Source organism: Genypterus blacodes, unplaced genomic scaffold (genome assembly GCF_046128005.1).
Source record: "Genypterus blacodes isolate CSIRO-AG114 ecotype Tasmania unplaced genomic scaffold, CSIRO-AGI_Gbla_v1 ptg000076l_1, whole genome shotgun sequence".
NCBI classification, from domain to species: Eukaryota; Metazoa; Chordata; class Actinopteri; order Ophidiiformes; family Ophidiidae; genus Genypterus; species Genypterus blacodes.
Window position 1 is genome coordinate 2,957,731 of NW_027466885.1, and position 17,233 is coordinate 2,974,963.

At 44.6% G+C, this 17,233-nt stretch overlaps 3 protein-coding genes across 3 annotated transcripts in view; 2 read left to right on the forward strand and 1 right to left on the reverse strand.

Moving 5' to 3' along the window:
• LOC143006959 (piezo-type mechanosensitive ion channel component 2-like) overlaps positions 1-4,246 on the forward strand; it is a 28,700-nt gene extending 24,454 nt beyond the window's left edge. The window contains exons 51-56 of the mRNA XM_076158339.1: positions 73-239; positions 348-464; positions 832-911; positions 1,030-1,243; positions 1,398-1,539; positions 1,791-4,246. Of these exons, the coding sequence (XP_076014454.1) occupies positions 73-239; positions 348-464; positions 832-911; positions 1,030-1,243; positions 1,398-1,539; positions 1,791-1,892 (822 nt within the window). The 3' untranslated portion in view covers positions 1,893-4,246. The remainder of the gene's footprint in view (positions 1-72; positions 240-347; positions 465-831; positions 912-1,029; positions 1,244-1,397; positions 1,540-1,790) is intronic.
• Positions 4,247-4,515: 269 nt separating this feature from the next.
• On the reverse strand, positions 4,516-10,191 carry map3k8 (mitogen-activated protein kinase kinase kinase 8). Its single transcript, XM_076158256.1, has 8 exons — positions 9,936-10,191; positions 9,061-9,450; positions 8,789-8,959; positions 8,179-8,440; positions 7,251-7,357; positions 6,640-6,792; positions 5,546-5,795; positions 4,516-5,438 (listed from the first exon to the last, which is right to left on the reverse strand). Exons 2-8 carry the CDS (start codon positions 9,421-9,423, stop codon positions 5,326-5,328), a joined length of 1,419 nt encoding a protein of 472 aa, XP_076014371.1. The 5' UTR covers positions 9,424-9,450; positions 9,936-10,191; the 3' UTR covers positions 4,516-5,325.
• Positions 10,192-10,962: 771 nt separating this feature from the next.
• On the forward strand, positions 10,963-17,233 carry mtpap (mitochondrial poly(A) polymerase). The gene is made up of 9 exons (XM_076158392.1): positions 10,963-11,169; positions 11,328-11,494; positions 11,606-11,839; positions 11,941-12,165; positions 13,011-13,222; positions 14,826-15,052; positions 15,615-15,707; positions 15,814-15,887; positions 16,477-17,233. The coding sequence occupies exons 1-9, from the start codon at positions 10,980-10,982 to the stop codon at positions 16,819-16,821; spliced, it is 1,767 nt and encodes a 588-aa protein (XP_076014507.1). The 5' UTR covers positions 10,963-10,979; the 3' UTR covers positions 16,822-17,233.

A 17,233-nucleotide genomic window follows, 5' to 3' on the forward strand; every position in this document is an offset into this window, starting at 1 on the left:
GCAGTTTATTTACTTGTATTAACACACTGAGATCGCTTTCTCTTCTGTGTGGCTGTGGCCTGTATTTCCCAGAGTGCACTGCAGTTCCTGGAGGCGTATGGGCCGGAGGACGTGACGGTGGCGGAGCTGCAGGGCAGCAGTAACTCTCTGTGGACTATCAGTCCTCCCAGCAGACAGTACCTCAGCCAGGTCCTCAACCTGGACCACTTCCCCCTCACGTTGTCCTGGACCATCCAGAGGTCGGCACCGTCATGGCTGCTGCTTCACTAATCAATAGTCAGTAATAATCAATTCCTGTACAAAATGAGCTGCAGCCTCAACATCCTTGTCTTCTTGTCCACAAATAGGAACTTGAGTCTGGGTGCGAAGGCGGAGCTTGCATCAGGCAAACATGTGACCTACCTGGACGACAACACTCGACTGGAGCTCATCCAATTGCTGAATGGAACGAGAACACTTCCTGTGTAAGCAGAGGGGGCGGGGCGTCACGTCCATGGGTGACAGGGTTCTGGAGTGACTTTTTTTCAGTCAACAAGCTACAGCCTTGGATGCAAATAGAAACATACAATCATCCAGAACAACATCAGATTTGTGTTTTTATAGAAGTTTAGACTTTATGGTCAACAATCCTTTTTTTAAATTAAGACAACAAACATCACCCAATGTCTACATGTCATCTTGTGTCTGCGTTAAGTCTGCCAACTAGTTTAATTTTGGGATCAATCCTCAATGTCTAATCTGCAATAAGTCTGGTGATGTTGCAGATGGCTGTCATGTAATTGTGTATGTAAAGATATTTTTGTTTCATTTGCATGTCTGTGTTTCTTTCAGGGTGATACATGAAGTGTTTCCATGTTTCCTCCGAGCTCCCAGCGACTCCAACGCCAAGCCCATTGACCAGTTTTACAGAGGCATGTACACACACACACACACACACACACACACACACACACACACACACACTTACAGTCTTAAATCATCCTTTACAAAAATGGTTATAGTAAAAACGCTCCTTTCTCCTCCAATCAGATGGCCGCTTCAAGGACATTCTGCTTGCACTGGAACGCTCGACCAATCAGAGCAGAGAGATCCAGGAGTGGTGGATTGTTGACCAACCAGTTGCCAGCCTGGTCCCCATCGGGGGTCAGGCCTCTACAGATGACAGGAGGGAGGCGGGGCTTCAAGTGTTTGTGTTTAGCGATAAAGTCAGTCCTCCAAGTCTGGGCTTCCTTGCTGGATATGGGTACACACACACCTTCATCCAATCATCATCATCATCCTATCATTGTGGTAGAAGCAGAGGTTAATGGTGCTGTAGTTTGAGAACACAGACACTCACCTGTCTCTCTCTCTCTCTCTCTCTCTCTCTCTGTCTCCTCTGTGTCTCTTGCCCACAGCATCATGGGCCTGTATGCGTCGGTTGTCCTGGTGATTGGGAAGTTTGTCCGGGAGTTCTTCAGTGGAATCAGTCACTCCATCATGTTTGAGGAGCTTCCCTGTGTGGACCGCATTCTCAAACTCTGCACAGACATCTTCCTGGTAACTTTCATCCAGATAGTATATTGGCTTAGATAAATATGTTAACATTTTTGAATTTCTTGGATTGAATAAAGTGAATGTTACTTGTACAGCTCAGTTTCACATAAAATGTCTCAGAGGACTTCACAGGCTCACAGAGGAATTATTACTGAGTCACTTTGCTAGCTGGCTTCTTGCCATTGCGCACACCATCATCAACAGCTTATCTGATTCGTTGCAGTGAGGTAATCTGATTACATCTTTCCCTTCAGGTGAGGGAGACCGGTGAGCTGGAGTTGGAAGAGGAGCTTTACGCCAAACTGATCTTCCTCTACCGATCACCAGAGACTCTGATCAAATGGACACGACGCTGACATCAGCCATCGATAACAGTATTGATTACGAATATCAGGTATTATCAGTTATTGTGTAACTGCCGTGACAAGTGTTCTGAGCCAGCTGGTCTTTATGACATGTGGTTCTTTAGGTGTTGTTTTAAGTTTACCTGAACCTGTTAATGAATGGAGAATATTCTCCAGATACAGAGCAGGCATTTGTAAAATAATCACAAAGGGACATTTTGTGATTAACCTGTTAAAGTATTTACACACATGTGAAAGAATGTTCCTACAGCAAATGACCCCAGTGTTCCCTGAAGGTCAAAGCAAACAGGAGCATCATGTACAAGGATCATTACTTGAAGGTATGGGTTTATTGAGTGACAAATAGGATCAGACAGGGGGTGGAACTAAAACTAAACCTCTGGATGAATCCAACCTGATCACAGAGCAGACAGTATGATAGGAATCGTTAAATAAGAATATTAATAATAGCAGGTTTCACTCTTCCTGGAAAACTTGCATCTTCCTGGAATAGAAAAACAATATACAGATAAAATTATATACAACTTCTTGAAAACGACAGTCTGGCCTGGGTTAGTTTTTAGTTTGCACAATTATATTATACATTTCGCGGCAAAATTATAATCCAGGTGTTGAATGATTGGTCAAAGGTGTCAGATGATTGGACATAAATGTACGGATGGAGCTGCTATCTGCACACTGCACTGTGAGAGTGATCAGCAGGCCTTTGAATAGATCAACCAATGGTAAACAACACGATAATCTTAAATTGATACTGTTTTCTGGTGCAGGTGATTGTTTGTTTACAGATGTAAACACAGCAGTAAACAGTTTTCTGTTTAACGTTAGGATTGTTAACAGACAGATGAAATGATTTTTTTTTCATTTAAGAAGTATGTCTGCTTATTTCTATGCAATTGTCTTTGATTAGGTAGAAAACAAAACAGATTGGGCCTTAGGATTCTTTAGATTATTTTTAAAAGCTTCCAAAGATTATTGATGCTGCTTTGACATTGTCGTTGTTGTTGTTGTTTTAAGTTTTCAACATCTTCTGCAAACATTTTTAACACTTAAACATCCCAACCATCTGATGCCTGTTACCCTCTGCAGTCTGAAGACATTTTAATCAAACACAGATTAAAACACATTTGAGAATGTTCTCCATTTCGTCGCGCAAACAGAAGGAGAATCTGAAATGTGACCATAAATAAGATGCTCAGTTTGTCTTCATATTGGTCCTAATATGAGCTGGTTTATTACTGTTGAACTAATAAATCAAGTTATTTTGTGACTTCAGAGGGTTAACAAGCCAAGTATTCAAGACATACTGACACTGTATGTAACATATACTGTATATGTACACAGAGGATCATCTGTTGTGGCGTCTACAATCGCCCACATGTTCAGCTACTGTCACGTTTGTGCCAAAGATATTTGCCATTGTGTCACTAATGCTTCCATCTATGTCAATGTAGTGAAAACACATTTCTCTCTGCCTTGAAAATGCGGCAACTAGGCCATGTGTTCATCCTTTGCTGTTTTATTGAATCATATTTGGAGCTGTGACAAGATGTGTTGCAAGTTTAAACTGACAGCCAAAATTCCCAAAATCAGTAACAAGCAAGTAGAAAGCATGTACAGCTCTGGAAAGAATTAAGAGACCGACCACTCCAAATTTTTCTTACATCAGCATCTCTACATGTATGGAATTGATTTCCAACACAAACCCACCTCATTCTGCTTAATGATGTACTTATTAGGTGATCGCCTGAACCAAATCTTATTTAAGGAGGAAAAGTATAAAAACACTGCTGTGGTCATCCATATCCTCTTGCAATAGGACCAGCTGGATGGCAAACACAGTGCTAGTAGTGCCTCAAAAGTAATTAGAAGGGTTCAATCCTGGCTTTACTGGCAGATTACTATTCAGATTTAAATTATTTGATTATAATAAGTATATTCTATCAGTTTTAAGCTGTTATAAACTAACAAACCCAGAAGAAAAGCAGAAAGATGTGCTTCATTTGTTGTTGTTTTGATCATCTGTTCACTGACTAAAGGAATATCCAAATTGTCCACAAGGGGGCACTAGCCTATCACTGTAGTGTCCATCATTCACTCGTTCATGTCTCCATCAGTCAGATGTGTGCAGCTGGGCTCATGGTGTAAGACACAATGTGTTAGAAAGAAACAGTGTTTAGAAATCATTCAGTGTATTTTTGGCACAAATGGAACTTTATAAAAACTGGAATACTTTTATCTGTGATAAAGTCCTTTTCTTTTAATGTGATTTTTTTTATTATCTTTAACTGTAAACATTAACTGTGAAAACATTGTTTCCTGTTTCCTTGTGTGTATGACCGGAAATAAAGAGGATAGATGGATGTGTGTGTGTCACGAGCTGTGCTGCAGCATGCTGACCTGCTGACACTCGAGAGGTTTATGCTCTCCTGTCTCACTGCTCGACTGTGGACAGATTGACCCAGAGTGAGATGTATTTTAGGCTGGTGAAGCACTTGGATGCGTGTTTGAACCTGAAGTTGAGTTGACATGATAATGAGCTGTCAGAAATGGTAAAAGGCGGCGTGCAGCTTCATGAACGTTTCAACTGCAGTGAAATACAACAGACCAAGAGTTTGAAGTACATCTGACTTTTTAATAAACTTTTAACAGATCACAGTACAGACGCTACATTATAATGTTAGTTTTCACAGAAACCAAATTCCCAGGCATGACATAGCGAATCTGACCCGCACTTCCACGCTACATCAATAGAACAGATGAAACAACCATATTCTTATTTATTTTGTTGGCAGCTGCTCAAAGCTAAAGGAAACAAAAGAGACACAAGCTTTCCCTAAAAGCACAGCATGCTTCATCTCTCAGGATGTACAAAAATAACAAACACAAATCAGAGATCACATGCATTTGATTGAAGTGTTATTTATATAACTACGCTACGATGCTATTAACATTCCACAGGAATAATCAAATCAAACATGATAGCACAGTGAAACAGACCCATCATAAACCCTTAAATGCTTTTTATACTTTCAATAATAAAAGGTCTTATATGGGTCAACCACAAAGACACGCATCTAAACTTCAACACTGATTTTGTTCACAAACACGTAGAATTAAGAACAATTACGTATAAAACTTGTGCTTTACACAGAAAAGAATCATAGTTATACTTGTTATGTCTTTGCCACTGTCACTCCTGCCCTGCACTGGTGACAGTCACCGTGGTGATGAGGTCGCGGCCCACTCCAGACTGAGCTCGTCACATTCATTGGCGGTCAGCCTGACTCGTAAACATTCCCAGTTCGTAAACAAGCCGTGTCACCTGCCTATGCGACTGTGTAATCAAAACTAAAACTAACATATCACATCTTCAGTAACTGTCCATTAACTGGTGGCCCGTGGTCAAGCAGTAGCCGTACTCTCAATCAGGAGGTCCCGTCACCAGTTTGAAGTAGCCGGCCAAGGCCCCCAGGTCAACATACAGGGAGCCCTTTCTTCTCATGTGGCCAGAGTCTTCAGAGTACATGGAAGATTCTGAAGAAACAGAGGAGCAAATACTTTAAATACTGCAATCATGTTGGGTGGTGTGTTTGTGTGTGTTCGTTAAAAGTATGACCCCTTGTTTTCACACGAGCGCTCACCCTGTGTGGTGTCTGTGTGATGCTGGCTGTGCTGGCGTAGCATGGGGTGGTTGACCTCCTCCAGGGCCGAGTCCAGGCTCCAGCAGCGCGGCTGATCCTCCCTAGGGGGATTGATGGCGACGTGCTTGAGCAGCTCCGAGGCTGAGCTCCGCAGCGCCGGGTTCCTCTCCAGCGCTCGCCCCAGAAAGTCACGCATAATTAAGCTGCAGTCGTCCGCTATGTCCTCTAGAGGGGGTGCCTGCTTATGAATCTGGACAGAGAGAGATAAGACAGAATTTGGCGTTAACCACAGCACTGCATGGGTACAAAACCACACACACAAGTTAGAACAGTACAGTGTGCAGTTACACAACAACTACAGACTGCATAGACTTCCTTCAGCAGAATTTACCCAGTTTTTCTTTGAAGTGTATCACAAGAAAGAAGAGCATCAAAGCTCACCCTGTCAAAGCGAGTCTCAACCCCACTTCCCCCTGATGGCAGTTTCATGCGGAAGAGTCATTCTCTAAATGAAAACCATTTCAAAAGCAGAAACGGCACAAACTAACCAAAATCGCTAAACATGTCATGGAACGCGTTAAAAAGGGGAAGTGAGTGACAGAACCAGTGGGCCTTAGAAATGTGCCTGAAAGTCACATCATGTCTGCTGTATCTCGTGAGAATCTCAGCTGTGGAAACTCTGTAGCAGGAACCCGTGAGTTCCGGCGCATGTGATATTATCCTGAGACTCCAGTATGATCGATTAGTAACTTTATTAAATTCTTTTCAATCTTGCCAACATCTCCTTTGAACATCTGAGCAACAACAGACTGTCTGATAATAATCATTAGTTTAGAAGGTGAAGCTGTAACATTCTATCAGTTGCAAATGAGACGATGACAAAGCTAAAATGTGACGCATAAAGAGAGAAAGATGATCCATAAACCCACAGATGACTTCTAGCCGAACTAGTAGCTTTGGTCGTACTGTACGTATATGGAGCTGATTACAGGCTTAGAGAGCTGGAGAGTGAGCGCACACACACACAATGATGCTGTAAAAGGACACAAGCGTCACTTTAAAGCCGGTCGTGAATGCAGTGTGTGAGAACTTACGATATAGAGGTAAGACGGGTAGGCAGTGCGCGGGTATCTCTGCACCCAGGGAGGACTGCCTGTCTGCATGTGGATGATGCTGGTACCCAGGCTGTAGATGTCCGTCTTGGTGTTGTGTCCCCGACAGAGAACCAGCTCTGGACTCATATACATCTAGAGGAAGGGAAAGGCAGACGTGCTTATTATCAAACTAGTTGTATTGTGTATTGAACAAGCAGAGAGACAGAGTTGGGATAATGTGCTTTGGTGTTAAGAGCTTGTAAAGTAAACAGACATTAGAGTCCATCTGAGGCTGAGTCTGGAAATTCCTGAGCTGCCCTACATTGCTAAACGTCTATTTGCTGGCTCCCTCTCTCATCTGGGACTTTCCAGCCGAGCCACAGTTATTCCAGAGAATGTGTGTGTGTGTGTGTAAACAACACAGAAACAGGGGAGTGAATGGAGGACGCAAGCCTTAATCTTCCATTATCTTATCTTAAAAAGGTGGATACATCAACAACAAACGCTGATAATCACAAATATGTCCACAAACATGCTGATGAGTAGAAGTAATGTTGGATTATGAGCTTGCAGGTGAAGAACAGAGAGGTGGAGTGGACTTGTTGTCTCACCTCTGTCCCTCTCAGGTCTCTGGGCATGTAGACATCCTCTGTCATCTGCACCGTTAAACCAAAGTCCACCAGCACTGCTTTGTCTGACATCAGGACGATGTTACTGGCTGTGGAGGGAGGAGGAGGAGGAGGGAAGAGTGAGAGGGTGCATGATCACACACACACACACACACATGCTAACCCTGAACTACGCATAGAGGCAATCCCCCAATAACTGTTGCTACCAATCTTAACCCCGTATCCCGTGGCCTCTGTGCCGTCTCCAGACTTGTTAAATGGTTTCCAGAAGCATGATGGAGATGACGAGGAGCACTGAACCCTTCAAAGTAATGAGTGAGTGAAGCGTGATACACACTCTAAAGAGGGGACTTGGCAGATAATTTAAGAGCCAGGACTTTCCCAAAACATGCTTGACAAATATTCCATAAAAAGGACATATTAGAAGTGAAGGCAGGAAAAATGGAAGGACAGTGACATCATTGCATCATAAAAGGAAGCAAGAAGAAACAGGCTGAAATTCCCAGATGCAGAGAAGAAGGCTTTGATCTGTGCAGTGCTGCTGGAGGCCGACTGACTGACTGACGAACTGACTGACTGACTGACTGGAATTAGCTCACATCAAACCCTCTACATGCTGACTTCCACCCACCGCCTGCGCCTTTCACTTCTTTGTCATTAGCAGCCAGGTTGTGCGACGTACGAACACACCGCCTATCGTTCTTTTAATCAGATTCATTCTGTTCTATTTTTGTAACGCGGTGACGTCTGATCTAAATTCATTGGCTTCCAGGATGGAAACCTTTCAAGAGCTATTCTCTGGGGCTGTGGCTTACATTTGACGCAACAGGAGGGTGCTAAAGATCTGACGTTGCTTCATTTCCTGTCCTGTCAAGAGAAAAGAGTGTGTGTCACTTCACTTTGCACGTACGTTTGATGTCGTGGTGGATGATGTTGTGGGAGTGAAGGTACTCCAGGCCTCGCAGAACTTGTTTGGTCACCCAGATGATCTCAAACTCCCTCATGGGTCCGCAGCTGTCCAGCTTCTCCAGAACAGAGCCGCCCTCGCCGGCCTCCATGAACAAATGGACGCTGTTGTCCCACAGCAGAGCGCCGTACAGCTCCGCTATGTTCTCGTGGCGAAACCGAGCCTGGAACTCCACGTCAGCCGCTTTAAAGTGCTCCACAGGGATCTAGAAGAAAGATACAGATGAGCAAAGTCTATTGATTGGTGAAGAGATGCATCTTGTTGAGGTTCGATCAGCCTTTTACGTTTACTAACTAGAAGTGATGTCATCCAGAGTTCAAGACCGTTTTTTAAGTTTGTTACAGAAATGAAGGCATTCCTGTAGGACATCATTCCTCTTTTACTGCTTGGGTGGATCAAACAGGAATCTATTACCTATTACACGTCACCGTGACACTTACAGCAAGTTGTTTATCACAGACGTATTTGGCAGGTGAAGCATTTGGCATCAAGACCCAAAAGTTTACGGGAATCGACACATTCTGAATTCCTGTCTTTGTTCAGCAGGACTCACCAGTTTGCATGCCATTCTCTTTCTGGTTTTGGTGTCCTGAGCCAAATGGACTTTGCCGAATGAACCCTTAGGCACCAGACCCGAGCCTGGATCCTTGTAGGTTAAAATCCATGGAAATAGAAGAACGTCCATGTTGATCTGGTAGCGGCCATTTTTTACAGCCATGTCCTTCTGCAGAAGAGAGAGTTAACATGTAAATACAAAGGAAAGGAGCTGGGAGTGTGGACGATCCTCTATTCCGGTTCAAGTCCTTGTTCAAAGCAGTTTCTCACCTTATTGAGCAGAACTCCCATCTCCTCAGGCAGGTGCTGCAGAGCTGCTGGCTGCATGTTGGACAGCAGGTTCACAAAGGACAGGAGGTCTGACACGCTTCCGTACTTCACACCGCCGACTCCACCGGCATCAGAGTCCTGCTGAGCCCCCCTGGGTCCCTCAGAGCCCCCTGAGTCTGCTGCCTCCTCGTTCTCATCCATCTCCTCATGGAAGAGAGCTGCTTCTTCTTCTTCTTCAAATGACAAACCACCTTCTTCCTCCTCTTCCTCTATCTGATAGAGAGTTTCTGCAGCATTGATGATGTCTTCTATGTCCATGTGAGCCAAGAGGAGTTCTAGTCCATTGTCGTATTTATACTCCATCTTGTATTTGTCTTTGTCTTGGTATCTCTGCAATGAAACAAGGAGAGCTTTATACAATCTGAGGAGTGTGTAGTCAGTTGGTCGTTTAAAGGAAATCAGGGTTTACACTTGGCTTCAGCCTGCTGACAGAGGTTGTTAAAGGGAGGGAGGGACACGCAGATCTGCTTTCTTTCCACAGCTGAAGGGAGTTTCGCAGTAAAAGGGGAAGCCCCCAGGAAAGCTATAACCGCACGTTACAACTAAATCACCCTTAATGTTTGTCAGTGTACCGGACGAACACTACTTTGTGGTAGTTGTGTGACACATACATGTATCAACATTGTTACACCAACCGCAGTATGCAAATCTGAATAAGTAAGACGTGGTTGCCTTTATCGTAATTTTATGTTTAGATCCTTTTTACTTGTGAGGTGGAATAGAAAAGAATATGAAGATGCTACTGTAGATGTCACCAAGTCCTGGTTCGTCTATTGTTAATAAAGTTAGATGAGACATAAACAAACAACTCTTACCTGTAGCTCAGCGGTTCATGGTGTCCTCAGCGTCACACACACTCACACACTGAATAGAGTGGAACTGGCGACTGAGCACAACAACAGGGGAAGTGATGCCGATCAGTGGGCGGCGTAGGCTGAACTTCACACACTTACACGCACACTCTTTGCTGCTTTCGTTTTCCTTTTCTGTGGGTTTCACGGATGAAAAACAAATGTACGTAGCCTGGTCGAGGTTAAATGTCGACTTCTTTCACTCGAAGATTCGTCTTATGGAAGTCGAATGCATGTTGGTTAAAAACGCATACGAAGAGCAAATAATGTGACGTCATGTGATTTCTGAAGAACTGATCCCATCTGAACCATTCCTGGAAACAAGTTGACTCTGTGTTCGGTGCTTCATTCAGCGCAGCATTTAATGCGCGAGTGGGCGCCATCTGCTGGTCGAAATAGTATGGTGCATGCCGCCGCGCGGTAACATGATTTCTGATACTATAATTTCATTTCATTTCATTTCATGTATTGTATTGTATTGTATTGTATGTTGTTTTATTTAAAAAAAAATCCACTTTATTTGATTTCATTTTAATTGATTTAATTAAATTAATTAAATTATTTCTATTACTATTACTATAAACCAGTGTGACTGCAGTATTAGTGTGACATTGCAGATTATAGATTCGTTGAGACCATTTGTAATTGTTGCTAATAACAGAAACATGAAGGGCACGTATGCAGATAGTGTGCTTGATATACAGAACAGCTAAGTATGAGACTGTCTGATATCTGTCTATCACAGTTATTTGGAATTTGCTTAATTTAGAGCCCACTCTTTATGTTAGCACAAATATTTATTTGTAGTTGAATATTCGTTTACAAAAATGTTTTATGATGTATATGGATTCTCCCAGTTCTTTCATGAGACCTTTGTCATTTCTACTATTCATTACGTTAAATTAAAAATAAAAGCATTTACAATGTTATCTGCGTTTGATTTTTAACATTTTGGACGAACGAAGCTTTTTTGGCCTCTCCAAGTTGCCGTAGACAAAATCGACGCGCATGCGCTCTTCCCCTTCCTCCGGAGTACCAATGGCGTCCACCATGGGGATCATGACTGCGATCTCCCGGTTACACATGAGGGGACGGCGGGGCAGCCTGTTAACGTGCCCTCACAAGTTTGATACATGTTTACAAAGTATCGGAACAGACGTCGCTGCGGAAGTTCAAGCCCCCGGAAAAGACGAAGCCGGTAAGTGTGTCCGGGACAAAGTAATGGAGTTAGGGATCAGGCTGCTTTCACTTTAGTCCAGCCTAGAGGTTTTCTGCAGGAGAACAACCTCACTCCTGTGATCATAAACACATGAGTTCTGCAGAGCATTTGTGCATTTGTGTGTTTCTGTTTTCCAGAAGCGAAGAATGGCCGCAAGTCTTTACACACTGTCCATAAGGAGGGACAGGAACAAGCTGACAGATCTGTGCTCATCAGCTGTCAGGGCAGAACCACCGACAAGAAGTTCCTCAAGTACCTGTCCAGACACGGGGACGTCCAGAAATACTTCTATTACGAAAGCTTTGTAAGTCAAACTAAGCATCGAGATTCAGTTTGACCATAGAAATGTGTGTGTGTTCATAACTAAGTGTGTTTTAACGTTCTTTGCCCGGTGTGTGTGTGTGTGTTCTTTTAGGGAACGTATGCAGTGGTGGAGTTTGCCAGCCAGGAAAGCGTGGCCTCCTTACTGGAAGAAGCCGCCGTCCCCTCTTTCGTTCACGAGGCCGTCCTGCCTTTTAAATCCAGGCTGCTGTCCCTGAAGAGTCTCTCTGTCTCCGACTTGCAAAGTCCTCAGTCAAGACAGCGGAGCCAAACACAAACATCCATGCCCATCAACGAGCTCGTCCAAAGACTCTCCAGAGAGGAAACTGTGAGTGATCAGCAACGACCTTGCTATAAACGTCTTACAGTTCACGTCGTCTCCTGCTGTCTCAACCCGTATGTGTGTGTGCGTCCTGTGTGTGTCCTCAGATAGACCGGCAGATGACCGCGCTGACCGAAGCCTGCCAGTTAACGGAGGAGAACGTGCGTTTGCGTTTCCTGGTCTGCTCTCTGCTGAAGGACATCGCCAACGTCTTCTTCTCTGAATGTGCCATCAGGCCTTTCGGTTCCTCGGTGAATGGCTTTGGGAAGCTAGGCTGTGACCTGGACATGTTCCTGGACCTGAACGGCATCAACGGACACAACGCCAAGACGGTAAGAGGGCAGGGTTAGGGGGGATCGCAATGTGGAGGTGAGGGTGTATTTCTCTTTATTGTGGTAAAGGAAGCGGCCCAGATGGATTTAGATCAGCAGGTTTGTTTGTAACTGTGTTCAGCTCCGTACATGAAGAGAAGAGAGAAGCTGCTGACTGAGAGGATGAATGAATCCTTCTCTAACATGAAGGATACATGGGAGTAGATGCAGTGTGTGTGTGAGTGTGTGAGTGAGTGAGTGTGTGTGTGAGTGAGTGAGTGAGTGAGTGCTTGTGTATGTTTGGTTGGTGAGTGTGTGTGTGTGTGTATATTTCCATCTCTTTGGATGAAATTGAATTAGAGTTTTTACAATATGATAATCCTTCTCTAGAATAATCTTCCTTTTTGTAATGTAATCTGTGTGAACAGTATTAGTGTGTGTACTCTGATATTGATCTGTTTAAACTCTATTGAGCGGATTGAACTCCCATTGTCAGTGAGCACAGCTGACTGTAGGGTCGTCAATAAGCACAGACGAGCGCCTTTCTCTCATTTACACCAAAAATTGCAAAAGTTGCAAACTTTGGAAGCATGGTGAAGAGATGAAGACCTACATTTCAGCAGGTCAGATCAGTGTCAGAGCCACACACACACACACTCAGCCATTCACACACTCAGCCACTCCTGAGAATTGTGAATGTAGTTTCTTGTTGTCTGACCCTGGGATGGTTCAGATTGTTCTCTAGCATCAAATACTAAAAAAATCTTTTGCTGTTGATTGACTCTTCTTCCAGTCTTTATGATGTCATGCACCACACTTCATAAACATGTATTGACCGTGCTTTCTCCCGTTGTCTTCCTGTGCAGCCCAAATCCGGCTTCTCCTTGGAGTACCAGATGAAACAGAGCAGCTCGGAGCGTCTGGTCACACAGAGCATCCTGTCTGTCATCGGGACGTGTGTGGATCAGTTCGTGCCCGGCTGCGTCGGCGTGCAGAAGATCCTCAAAGCCCGATGTCCCCTGGTCGGCTTCACACACCAGCCCTCCGGTTTGCAGTGTGACCTCACCACCAACAACGGGTAACCGCCACACACACACACACACACACACACACAGACGCACAGATCTGTATCTAAGTCCCTGTACAGTTTCTGCTGGCCTGTTGCTTCAGTGAAACTCTGAGTTGTAGCTTGACATTCACACTGTTTTGGCCGCATTGACGTCACAAAACACCCGAACTAGAAACCGGCGCTTAGCAGGAAACGCCGTGACCTCTGATTCACATTCTGATCACATCTTTTCTCTTTCACTTCTTCCTTTCCGACGTCGAACACATTTTTCTCTCTTTTGGTGGCAAAACGTGCACACACACTCACACACACCTGCTCATTTACAGAAAACCACACTCGGGTTTCTAAGGAAGTGGACTTGAACTGTGGAAGGAAGTGTGTGTGTGTGTGTGTATTCCGGACTTCACAGTTAAATTCACACTTATTATACAGTTCCATGTTACAGATCTACAATCACAGACGTGGCATGTGTTGTTTAAATGCTCGGATTTGGATAAGATGTTGTAACCGTCTACTCTTTCCTCCTGAGTCAGTATGCAAAGTCAGGTCCATGGTTGATTACACTCTGTCACCATAACTTCCTGTTCTCTGCGTACACGAGCAAACGGTCAGAGTCATATACTTTATATTTTGCATGTTGTCACTTATGTTATGTCCTCGTTTACGTACAGTCCACCGTATGAAAGCCTATTTTAGAGAGAGAGCACAGAAACAGAAACAGCCCAGTCACTGTGGAGAAAGCCAAACGTTCCTGATAAGAACCAGGATAAACACACTCTGGTGTGTATGAAATTCTGCACCCAGTGCGATATGTTATTCTTATTTTCATGTGAGGCTCTGAAGAGTTGGAATCAAGTAGATGCAGGTTTTTATAGGCTTTGTATTTTCTGTTATTTATTAAAATAGTAAATCAAGGACCTTCACCGTCCAAGTATGGAGCTACAATCCAGCTCTTTATGTTTCCATGCAATGAAATGTCTTTATTGAGGGTATTCATATAAAATAGATAGATATATGGCATGTAATTAGATTTTCTGATGGTGTTTAGTCCAATTCAAAGTCAGAACTTGTACTTGTTGAAACCTTCCTCAGGGTTGACGGTTTCCCCAGATGTTAGATTTTAAAATGCCTTCACGGTCCTGAAGCACCTGTTCTCCTCCTGTCCCGTGTTCTCCTTATAAATCCCTGAATGGAGGCGTCGTGAGAGGAATCGAGTAAAGGGAAGGGAACAGACCCTCTCAGCCTGTCGGTGCTCCTTATCAGAATGACCTTCAAGGAATCACATTCCACATAGAGATACTGTGAGAAAAGAACTCCTGGCTCGGTGTCAGAGGGTCGATACAGAAGCTCTGGTGAGGTCAGGGATTCTTCTCGTGCTTCTCTGCCTCACCGAGTGTGAGTAGATCCTCTTCATTAAGATCCAAAAATGGAAGAGGAAGAATATGAAGCTGCCCTCAAGACAAAAAGGCCCCAGTGTCAGAGGCTTGGCTCTCCTTGTGTCCAGTCATTCATCGTGGCTTGTTGTTGATAAAAGAGGAGGATATAAATGTCAAACATGGTTATGAAACAGCTCAAACAGATACTGACGTGTACCGCCTCATGTTCTCCACAGGGTGGCGATGAAGAGCACAGAGCTGCTGTATCTGTACGGAGAGCTGGACCCCAGGGTGCGTTGCCTGGTGTTCACAGTGAGGAGCTGGGCCCGGACCTTAAACATCACCAGCAGCATCCCCGGCGCCTGGATCTCCAACTTCTCCCTCACCATCATGGTGCTGTTCTTCCTGCAGAGGAGGAGCCCGCCCATCATCCCCACACTGGACCAACTCAGAGACCTCGCAGGTAGCAGGGCTGCTCGTTTTGTGAACAGTTTTTCACACACACACACACACAGACACACACCCCTCCTCTTTGTCAGCCTCTGCTTAAGTGCAGAATGTAACACAGTTATATAGAATAATAAAAGGATCCTCAATCTGGTAGATAACCTTCGAGAAACACACACACACACACACACACACACACACACACACACACACACACACACACACACACACACACACACACACACACACACACACACACACACACACACACACTCACTGCTGCAGACAGTGGGGTAGGCCTACTATATGCACCAACTTGGTGAGTGTGACAGGATTGTATTTTACTACCACCCGTTCACACACACACACACACACACACACACACACACACACACACACACACACACACACACACACACACACACACACACAGCCCCCAGCACAGCACAGATTTACAGTCTCTCCCTCCGGCTCGCTCTTCTCCTGCTTGCATGCAGGCCCGTTTGTGTGTTGTTGTTTATGGTCGTCAAAGATGCATCAAGTGCCTTTATCTTGCATCTCTCCTCTCCTCTCACAAGGTCCCGGAGACGAGTGCACCGTCGAGGGGCACGACTGCACGTTTGTCAGCGACTGGAGCAAGATTCCGCCTCAGAGCAACACTGAAACACTCGGTCAGTACGAGGACGAGCTGAGGCTATTCAGCTCAGCTCCATAGCTGTCGATGTTCCTGTGAAATGTGTCTATGTACTAATTTCTCCTCTTTTTGCATTCTGTCAGAGCAACTGCTGGGTGAATTCTTTGATTTCTACGCCACGTTTTCATTCAGCACGATGTCCATAAATATCAGAAAGGTACGTAAAGCACACCTCCATCCCATAATAGAGCTCAGCGTTCTCTTTAAAAGCTCTCCTATACTTCAGTGTCTTTGCTGTGTGGACTCTGCTGACGCTGTTAGAGCTGAAGCTGTTGTCCTTAGGTTATCTGAACAACCCGCAGGCAACTTGGACGGCTTTCAATTCCATTTGAGAAATCAAAGCCAAAAGACAAGCAGAAGCGGTCGGACAGGAACAGATCACTTTCCTGTAGACGCCAGGCTGAGCTCCAACAAGGAAATGGCTGGTAATGATGCCAGCGTTTGATGAATGTTGTGTTTACAGACGGATGACAGCTGTCTGAGTCGCGGGCGATTGATGCAAACGCGGACGAGCCGAGCAATTTGACCCGTGAGACCGATTAGAAGCTTAATTAGGCGTAAACAATCATATATTCACTCTGTGTGGATCCGTATTCATCCTGATGTTGCCTGTTTGTTAATGGGAGGATTTTTATTCTACATTTCACCCCGAGGAGAAGACGAAGCCTGTTAATTCCTGTACAGTAGCCTGAGTTTGTTATGGTTAAAACAGGGAGCATTGAATTGTCCCCCTTCCTTCTGTCCAGGGGAAAGAGCAACACAAACCAGAAACGTCTCCACTTTACATCCAGAACCCGTTTGAAACTTCGCTGAACGTCAGCAAGAACGTCAACGTCACCCTGTTGCAACGCTTCGTGACTTTGTGTCAGGAGAGCTCCTGGCTGCTGCAACAGAGCAAAACGAACGGGCCCATAGGCGGCACCAAGGGGAGCTCCCCCGCACCGTGGGGGCTGGCGTCTCTCCTCCTGCCCTCCCAGGTGGCACGGATGAAAGCTCGCAAGAAGAGGAGATCAGAGACCACCGGGGCGAGAGTCAAGAGCTTGATAGAGTCCTTAAACAGTAAGAATCAGCCCAATAAGAGCTCTTCTTAAAGACAGTCGGACCTCAGAAACCAGCTTTGTCCCTCTTATCATCGGTTTGACTCAAGCTACAGTGGACGCTTGCACACTGCAGGTCCAAACGTGGACACTAGGGGGTGATATCGAGGCCTGCAACTGCTTATGCTTGAGCACCAGCAAAGGTGGATGCTGTGTGTGTGTACAGTGTCATGTGTACAGAACGTGTTGGGACGTGTCTCCATGTTATTGTGTTTGCTTTGTGTAGATGTGTAGATGATAACCAACACATGAATTTACATTTTAAACAAATTCAGTATTTATAACAGTAAAGAGAAGATAATCTTGGTCATTGTATAATAAAACACAATGAAACTTTGTTCAGTGGCAATCCACTCCAATCAAATATGAAAATAGATCAAATGTATGTATATGAATAAATACTATT